Below are 9,247 nucleotides of genomic sequence, written 5' to 3' on the forward strand. Positions count from 1 at the left end.
TGTGCAGGTGTGTGTGTTGGGGGTGTGTGGGAGTGTAGATGTGTGTGTCTATTCTACCTCCCTCCATCATTATTCCACAGACCTCTCTCATACAACACAGAAAGGACTACAACCTACATTAGGCTGGTGGTGGTCGTTGTATTCTTTCGGGGAACTCCCTAATGGCCGCGCTAAGAATGCACCTTCCCTTGGAGGACGCAGCTGTAGCTAAGTTTTGATGCCTGCCTTCCCCATTTCCCCCCCAGTCAGGTAGGCTGGGGCACCAGACAGAGACAGCACAGTTTCAGTGTACATTAAAACACACCTCTTTCTGCAGAGGGCAGCAGTGCAGGAGACAGGCCTACAGACCACACAGACACCATCAGAGGTAGATTTTTGTGAATGCTGCTTTATTTCATGCAGAGGATTGAAACAGGCGAAGCAGAGGCATTTACGCCTTGTACAGCTGTTCAGGTAAATAGATGAAGAGAGCGAGATTGGGAAAAAAGCTACATTAGAATTCTGGAATCAGTGGAAGAGATATGCTGATTAATGTCTCTCCTGTCATGCGGGGTGTGTGAAGCAGAGTGAATGACAGACACGAGGGAGCTGGCCATTCAGGGCACGCCCTCGATACTCTTATCTCGATAAACTTTGCTCACTTTTTGTACGGCTTCAGGGAGCTGGCTGTGTCGTTAAAGCCGATGCTGCGATAGTCCTCCACGTAGTCATCAGCCAGCGCCACGATGCAGGCGCCCTCGTAGTCTTCCTCCTGGTAGATGCGCCAGGCTCCCTTCTTAACTTGGTGACAAGAGAGTTTGTTATTCATTCCATAATCAGCCAGGTGTGGGGTAGCCGATTTTAGGGTGATGCTTTTTCCCGATCTCTTGGCTTTCTCATAGATGGTGATTTCTGGATCTCCCAGCCCCCCCTGCACCACCCGCACTGAGGAGATATTTCTGGAAAATCCTCCCACAGCGTCATGATCCCCCTCCCGGAAGAGCGCAAACTCCCCCTTGAAGCCCTTCTCTGTAAAGACGACGCAGGGGTCGCCGCTCACTTTCATGGACTTGACCCGATTCAGGAATCCAATTGACGACAAATCTGAGAGGTCTTGTGTGACATCCACAGAAGATGGGCCCTGGCAGCCCTCCTCAGCGAAGAAGTTGACGGTGGTCATGGTGGATCTTCCTGTAAGCGCTTAAAGTCAGCCGCCTCTGGTTCTAGGCGCTGTGAGGGTCTCTCAGGTGAAGCAGCGGCTGGACTCGCAGGCCGTTCTGTAAAGGTGAAAAAGTGCATCTGGTTAATATGAAATGACAGTCGACGTGTGATTGACACAAGCTTGTCTCCTCATGAAGGATCGTGTTAATCTACACATCGAAATCTGAAGCTCTGGCATAGCTGAAATAATGATGAGGACATTCATTTCAGCGATTCATTTTAAATTCTGCTTTGTTCATTTGCTAAAACAAATGTGCGCTTATTACCAATGAGAAGACCCGGCCAAGCAGGTGAAGGGCTTTTGCCTGGAGGAAACGCATTACAGGTCCCCGAAAAACCCTTCACTAGAGATTTGGATACATATTTGTAAATGACGTTTTTCTCGGCAGCCCATTTTTTTCCTGTTCATTGATTTAGGGGCAATGCTGGCCCAACTGGAGGGAGCAGTGGAGGCTGTACAGGGAACATTTCTATTGAGTCTCAAATGTCTCAGAAATGAGGAGATAGCTCTAGCACAGCCATGTGTGTGTTTGGGGGGAGGGGGAGGGATGATTTACACCAAATGAGAATCAGGAAGTGTCAAGGGGGTGAAGACAGCATCTGGATGTGTAAATGGTGGCATGGATTTTCCTATTACGCACCATAAAATCATGATAAAGCAGGAAACAAACTTTTTTCCAGTCTGTTAACAAAGGTTGAGATTAGGATCTGTGTCCCTGGGCTCCAGAAACTACAACCTTAGGATCTCACCAAGTTACCTCCTCTTTACTAGGGATGTATTCTTGGAGGAGATCTGTGGGTCAGCAGGTTCAGACTGGGGGAACCAAAGCAGGCCTGGCAAACAGCCTCATACTAGCCGCGCTCTCTTTGTCTTCTTGCACAATCTCTTTTTTATCCGTCCACTCTCTCTGTTTTCTTCTCGCTTCTTTATTTCCCCTCTCTGGCGACTTTCTGTCTACCCCCTCCATTCCTCCTGCTAATTCTTTCTCTCTTTTATCCATCCATTCTCTCTTTTTCCCTCTCTCTTCTTTGTTTCCCCTCTCCGGTCACTTTCTTTCTACCTCCTGCTCATTCACTCTCTCTTGAAGCCTGCTGTGGTTAACCCGGGGGTGCTGCAGAAAGTAAGAACGGCACCAAGAGTGACTCTGGCTTTCAAGATTGTCTTCAAGGGATCCGACCCACCGGGGTAATGCCCGGTGCAATCAAAGGCCAGTCCACCCTGCATGTCAGGGTGGAGCCATCAGCAGGAAGAAAATGACTTAAAAACGAAATGTTGCAGTGGTTTAACATTCAGGTGAATTTAGAGACTCTTACGAAAAACAGACAGCCTTCAATATTAGACCGACCTCCCACCGTTGCTCCTTGGATGCAAACATTTACTAAAATCACTATACCCCCAGGTTCAGTCCGAGCAGGTAACAGCAGAGGGCCGGGTGGGGGGATTTGGAGGGCCGATGCAGAGGAAACATTGAATAAATAATGTATTTTCCCTCTGCATCCTCCCTCCAAATCCCCCCTCACGCGGCCTCACCTCTGTTACCTGCAAGGACCGCAGCTGAATCCTCAGAAAGAATATATCCGGGTTTCTTTTGCGTCCATTTTCTTTCACCTTCCATGAAGTTGCTAGAGGGGTCCTTGAAGTGTTACGAAGGAACCAGAAGTCCCCCAACTCTTTCATGTTACCTCAGGCTTAAGCACCCTCGTTCTCTGGTGTCCCTACAGGAAAGAGCTCCAGGAGATTGGCACAGGGGGTGCAACTGAAACCATCACTGATATTGACTCTGGCTAGAGTGGAGAGCTGAGGGAAAGGAATTTCTTGGTTGACAAAAAGTGGCTCCATAAAGGATCATATGAATCTACACAGCCTACATCTGAAGCACTGCCCTAGCTGAAATATTGGTGAGGAAAACCAATGTCACAGATTGATTTTAGACCAGCTTTGCTCATTTGCTGAAAGGCGTGCACATTACGAATGTCAAGGCAATAATACTACCAAAGCAAGAGAAGGCTTTTTGCCAGGTCAAAGACCTCCGCGGGTTCTCTAAAAACCCTTCACTATAGGTTTGGTCACACACATTTTTCTAAAAAGATGTTTTCAGTAGGCTATTATTCTTTCTTCTGTTTAAGCCCTAAATTTGTAATAAGGGCCGTAGACTACTTGAAAACCGTCACATACGGTAGAACAACAACATAGGCTCTCATAACCCGTTTGTCGGAATCGGGTGGAGTATTTGCCACATGTGTTTTTTAATAATTACAATAATAGGCTTTGGGAAATGCAGTTGAAAAAAAGTGTTAAAGTATTTTCAATAAGAGACTGAGGCAACCACAATCACACGTATCACGATCAACTAGTGGATTATCCAAGTACAAAGAGAGTGGTGCAGGGATGCAAATGTAAATGTAAATATAAATTGATACTTGTATAGCGCACTACTCACCCGCAAGGGTCTCAAGGCGCTTGTACGAAAATGTTATGTTATGTCCAAGACCCGCCGAGGCGGGGAATTGAACCCTGGTCCCGGGCTAGACCTCTGCATCAGGGTCTGCCGCTCTAACCATTGAGCCACACTTCTCTGGAAGACCAGGAGCAAAACGCCATGAATTAATTGCGAGAAAATTGTTCTGCACCCATCAGACACCACAAGAGATATAAGAACAATTTGAATGACATAGTGTACAGACTCCATCAACTCTTTTTCTAAACGAAAAGTCTTTTTTCTTTACAATCTTCTTAATCGTTTTCTTTTTTCCCCTTTGAATTCGGGTTCCTGCCACATTATGCCATATGTGAGCTCTGATACACCCAGGTCTTGAGACCAACACTGGGGCAACCTTAATGCGATGTTGACATTACAATCGATTGTTTCTTGACATTTCACGAGCCAAGTTGAGGTGCTGCAATAGAATTGGCTCCCTGCACAAGTGAAAGAATAGATCTGTTGCTCTGGTAGAGCTATCCATTTCACCACATTAATTGGCCATCACGTTGAGACTCGAAGATTATTGACATTTCCAGTCTACAAGAGTGCAATTAACCAACAAGCCCTGAAGAAGTCTCTGCTTAGGGGCGAAATGCATTGGCTACATTGCAATTCACAGAATACAAGTTTAAAAAAAGAATTAGAAGATTGTGAATAAAGAAACCCTTTTTAGCAAAAACATTGATGGAGTCAGGGTACTGTTCCAATTGTTCTAATAGCTCTTATGATGACTGGTGGGTGCTGAATCCTGTTCTTGCAATTATGGTTAAAGAATTCTACATTTGTATTGTCTTTAAAGAAGGCATGGCGTGCTACCCACCTGCATTTTGATGAATCTGTGCTCAGCACAGGGACACCCACATGCTAGCACAGTTTCAATGTTCCCTACCAGCCCCACTTAATGCCTTGTATCCTCCGGCCTTTCCTCCTGGGTGACATTATACCTTCTAACCCAGTTCACTTGTCGAGCCTCACTTTTTTCAGTCACATTGCATTAATCGAAGTCACTAAAGCAGTCCCCATACCTTGCTCCCCCGAGGTACCCACTTGTACTCAGACTATGGCACAGTAGAACACAATGAGTTGTTGGGCGCTCCTGTTCACTAACTCTTCTCATTTTGCTCCGTTAACCTTTGCACCAGGCAGGATGAAGGTCTGTAGTGTTTTATTTCATAGGTTAATGTCTTTGGAACATCTCATTATTAACGCCATACTGTACACCATTAGCAACTTTGCACACCTCTACAGCAACTTTGCAGTGAACTCATTGCTAACCTACCCACCACCACCCAAGATGGCTACCTGATCTAATGGATAACCCTCACCAGAAACAACACAGGAGAAATTGTGTATGCCATCCCCACATTGGCCCCAATGGACCCATGCCCCCACCACATCTACAAACTGGGAACATTGACCCACATCAATAATATCTCCATCTAATCCCCACTTTCCCCGATGAATGGGAACTTGCAGGAATCAACCTCCTCCTCAAGAAGCACACAGTCAACCGGAATCAACTGAGCAACTTCGACCCATTTCCCTGCTTCCCTACCAAGCCAAAGTGATTAAGAAGGCCACCAACAAGCAACTCACAACTCACCTCAAACGTCACCTTTTTGTAGACAACACTCAATAAAGATTCAGAAAGAACCACAGCACGGAACAGAACACATTGGACCACCAACGACATATAAATCATCCTGGACTGAGGAGAAACAGCAGTCCACATCCTGCTCTCCCACTCTTTGGCCTACGACTCTGTCTCCCATAACACCCTCAACAGAAGACTCCGCGAGATTGGAATACTCTCAAATGGATCTGTTTCTTCCTTACTGGAAGAACCAAAGGGTCAGGTTTCCACACTTCACATCAGAGACCAGAAAATTGATATGCTGAGTCCCACTGAGATTTTCCCTCAGCCCCACCCTTTTCAACATGTACATGACACTACTGGCCAACATCATCAGATCACAGGACATCACCATCATCTCCCACACCAATGACACCCAACTTATCCTCTCCATGACAGACAAAACAACCACCACCAGAACCAACTTCACCAACTGCATGACCATGGGAACAGACTGGATACAACCAAACCTGCTTGCAGCTCAACTCTGACAAGACAGAAGTGCTGGCCTTTGGCAAGAAGACCTCCCCATGGGACTCCACCTGGTGGCTGTTAGTGCTAGGAACAACACCCACAGTCCCTGCAAGAAATGAGGGATTATCCTAGACTACAAGCTCAATATGTCAACACAGAATGCACCTCCTGCTTCCATTTCCTATGCGTGCTGTGAAAAATCTTCAAATGTTGCCTCAAAACACCAGATGGACCGTCGTGCAAGCACTCATCACTAGCTTGCTGGACTATGGCAACACTCTCTATGTTGAATTCTCAAAACAACTCCTACCGACTCCAGACCATCCATAACACCACTGCAGGACTCATACTTGAGCTCCCAAGCTGCACCCACATCAAACCACACCTCAGGAAAAATCACTGAGTTGAGCCAATTCAAACTTCTTGTGCACAAATTCAAAGGTCTACACAGCACAGGACCAGAATTCCTGAACAGCTGCATACACCTCGACCAACCCTCCGGTCACCTACGCTCTGCCTCACTCTCATTCCCAACAGTCTCTGCATCCTCAAAAACAAAACTTGAGGTTGCTCATTCTCTTACTTTGCACCCAAGACATCGAACAGCCTCAATACATCAGTCTCCTCCTCACTGCTTGAGTTCCACAAGAGGCTAAACACATAAGCACATTGGGGACAACACACCTACACACCTGCCCAAACACCTGGATACTCTCTCTGATGATTAATGGGCTATACAAACCAATATAATATAACATGCTCTGTATTTGTTTTTTCTCTTTGTTGCACAACTTGAACCTTATTTATGACTGACAAAGCCGCCTCACCTGTACTAGAATGTAAATGTCCATTCCTACCAGGTCTAAAGGCTTTGTATTATAATGACTATCAGAGTCCTAGAGTATGCACTAAGAGATGTCAGACTTTTTATTTCGCTGAGATCAGGAAAGACAAAAGGCTGAGCCTCACGCACAGAGTCTCCTTCACCTTCACAAACAGCTAGCAGTCTCACCCCCCACCACCTACCAAAAGGCAGTGCTTCAGGAAGTTTAATCAGCACCCTCTTGCTGAGAAATTCTTCTTTAATTTCTAAAGGGAGCCCATTCACCATCCTCTTCACTTTAGTGTCTGGCTTTGCACCCTCAAACCATTCAGGCAGTACACTTCATCTTGTGCCACACCACAACCAGGGGAATCCAAAAAGGATCTTGTGCCTTTATGATTAATACTGTGAGCCAAACTTCACAACACATCCACTCCAGCATATGGAGAATCTCCTTCTTTCTGTGTGCATTGTTTACCTAAATATTTATCTCACATTGCTCTGATCTTGAGGTTACTTCTTCCTTAAGCACAGTCTAAGCTCCTGGTAAATCCCGGTATAGGTGCTCGGCCATTACATTTTGCTTCCAATCCGTAGCTGATCATCGGACCTTGCTGGTAGCCTAACAGTGGACAGACTGTTTACGTTATCCTAGTGTTCATCAAAAATACCCAATAATTCCTCTTATTCATATGCAAATTATGCAGCTTCTTTTTATAGTTTTTCATCTTCAAATTGCATGCTTACTCAAAAAGCATCCTCTATATTTCTAAATCCGGCAAGAGAAACAGACCTTTTCGAAACGTCTAAATGTAGCCTGTCCTTTTTTTCCCAAACAGGCCTAATCTCTATGATTGTATTTCAAAACATGGACCACAGCTAATCTTAAAGAACACAATCTCTCCTTCTTTGAAACTCACACCCCTGAAACCTGACAATACTTAATCACCTCAAGCTCATCTACTAGCCCATCCCAACCATCTGCCTGCCCCTTCCAAATAATGAGCGGACAGAGCTATTGATTTCTATCAATTGAATTTACCACAAAGAAGCTGGAAAGAATGCATTGAATGGTTGGTTGAGCACCCTAGATTAAACCCAGTAACACTTGATTAACCACTAGCCTTTGGTTCCAGAGCATCATGCTGCTCGGTGTAAAGCGGATGTATGAAATTACAACGCATGCTTTGACATCGCATGCTTTTACAACGCGTTTTTTACAACGCATACCATTACAACGCATAGTGCTTTGGGGCGTGGATAGTGAATAGTTTAATTTACTATTCTAACTCCAGTCCCCGTGGATAGTAGGGAAGGTGTTGGACAGTAAATTAAACCTATTCCTTATCCTAGAGCGCCCCCTAGCGCAATGCGTTGTAATGGTTTGCGTTGTAAAAGTTGTGTCGTGAAGGCACTGCGTGGTAAAAGTTGCGTTGTAAAGGATGTTTCCCATGTAAAGCACATCAGCGTCTCATCAGGGATAGTAAGCGCTATATAAATGCAATGACTATATAATACAATACCCTGAAAGTCTTTGGTCACCGGCTGTGGTCCTGGCTGTCTCTGGGCACTCTCGGATGAAGCAGGAGTTGGTCTCTGAGGGTGGACTGGCTGTCTCTGGACACTCTCAGGTGAAGCAACAGCTGACCTCTCTCAGACTGGCAGTCTTGGTCACACTGGGAGAACCAGCAGATATCTCTTTATCCACATCCAGGAGCTTTTATACTCTCTCAGCCCTCTCTGAAATGGCAGAGATGTGGGAGGAAGAGGAGTGGCCACATTCCCACTCACATATCTTGTGTCATTTCTGGGAAACTGAGGTATCTTCCTTAGATAAGGATTGTGCAAAGCTTTATTCAAAAGAAATGTTCACAGCCAATGTCCTTATCATGTACTTTGGAACACAGATATGTTGATAAAAGGACTCCTTCTGGGGTTTTCGGGAAATGCAGAAGATACGTGTTTAAATTTCAGCATTTCCAGTGTGAATTTACTGAGTCATTTTGTCACAACTCGTTTTACAAATAATCGTTGCCTAAGTACTGCAGCATGAACCTTGCAGTATTAATACATAGTTCATTAGGAGGATGAACTAATGGTAAAGTTAGCAGGTCAGGATTATTTTAAAGCTGTGCTTAGTGAATATTTGTTTCAGCTCTTCGTAAATACTCCCAAGCAGGATGTGACAAAGGAAGATTAGATGAGGTTCTTTATCCAAACCTCATAAGCAGTAGAGTTCGGGCCTCATGTATGAGGGGTGACGCATCACTGCCTGAAAGCAGCGATGCGTCACTTCTCAGTGCACTTAATATTTCATTTGATACCTCTGTATTTCTGACGTATCTGTAGGAGAAAAAGTAATGCATTGTTGGAGTGTGTCACAAAAGTAACGCAACTCCAGCAATGTGTCCTTTCACATGGGTAAAGCCCATGCAAATGGTCCTGTGTCAGTATTACGCCTGCTGTGAAGGACGCTTAGGATATTGACACATTTGCATCCTAGAAGTGGCGCAGTGAAATCTCATAGATTCCACTCGGTCACTTCTTTGAGGCTTACTTGCATGGAAACGCCCGCCCATAAGTTGCTTTTAATGGATGATAGTTCCTCCAGAGGGGGGACCTGTAGAATGAATG

The 9,247-nt window shown here is 45.2% G+C and overlaps 1 protein-coding gene across 1 annotated transcript; it reads right to left on the bottom strand.

Moving 5' to 3' along the window:
- Positions 1–367: 367 nt before the first annotated feature.
- LOC147726066 (epidermal differentiation-specific protein-like) lies at positions 368–8,360 on the bottom strand. Its single transcript, XM_086962869.1, has 2 exons — positions 8,137–8,360; positions 368–1,256 (listed from the first exon to the last, which is right to left on the bottom strand). Exon 2 carries the CDS (start codon positions 1,157–1,159, stop codon positions 638–640), a length of 522 nt encoding a protein of 173 aa, XP_086818995.1. The 5' UTR covers positions 1,160–1,256; positions 8,137–8,360; the 3' UTR covers positions 368–637.
- Between the last annotated feature and the right edge of the window lie 887 nt (positions 8,361–9,247).

The sequence above is a fragment of the Lissotriton vulgaris genome, chromosome 3_1 (genome assembly GCF_964263255.1).
Source record: "Lissotriton vulgaris chromosome 3_1, aLisVul1.2, whole genome shotgun sequence".
NCBI lineage: Eukaryota > Metazoa > Chordata > Amphibia > Caudata > Salamandridae > Lissotriton > Lissotriton vulgaris.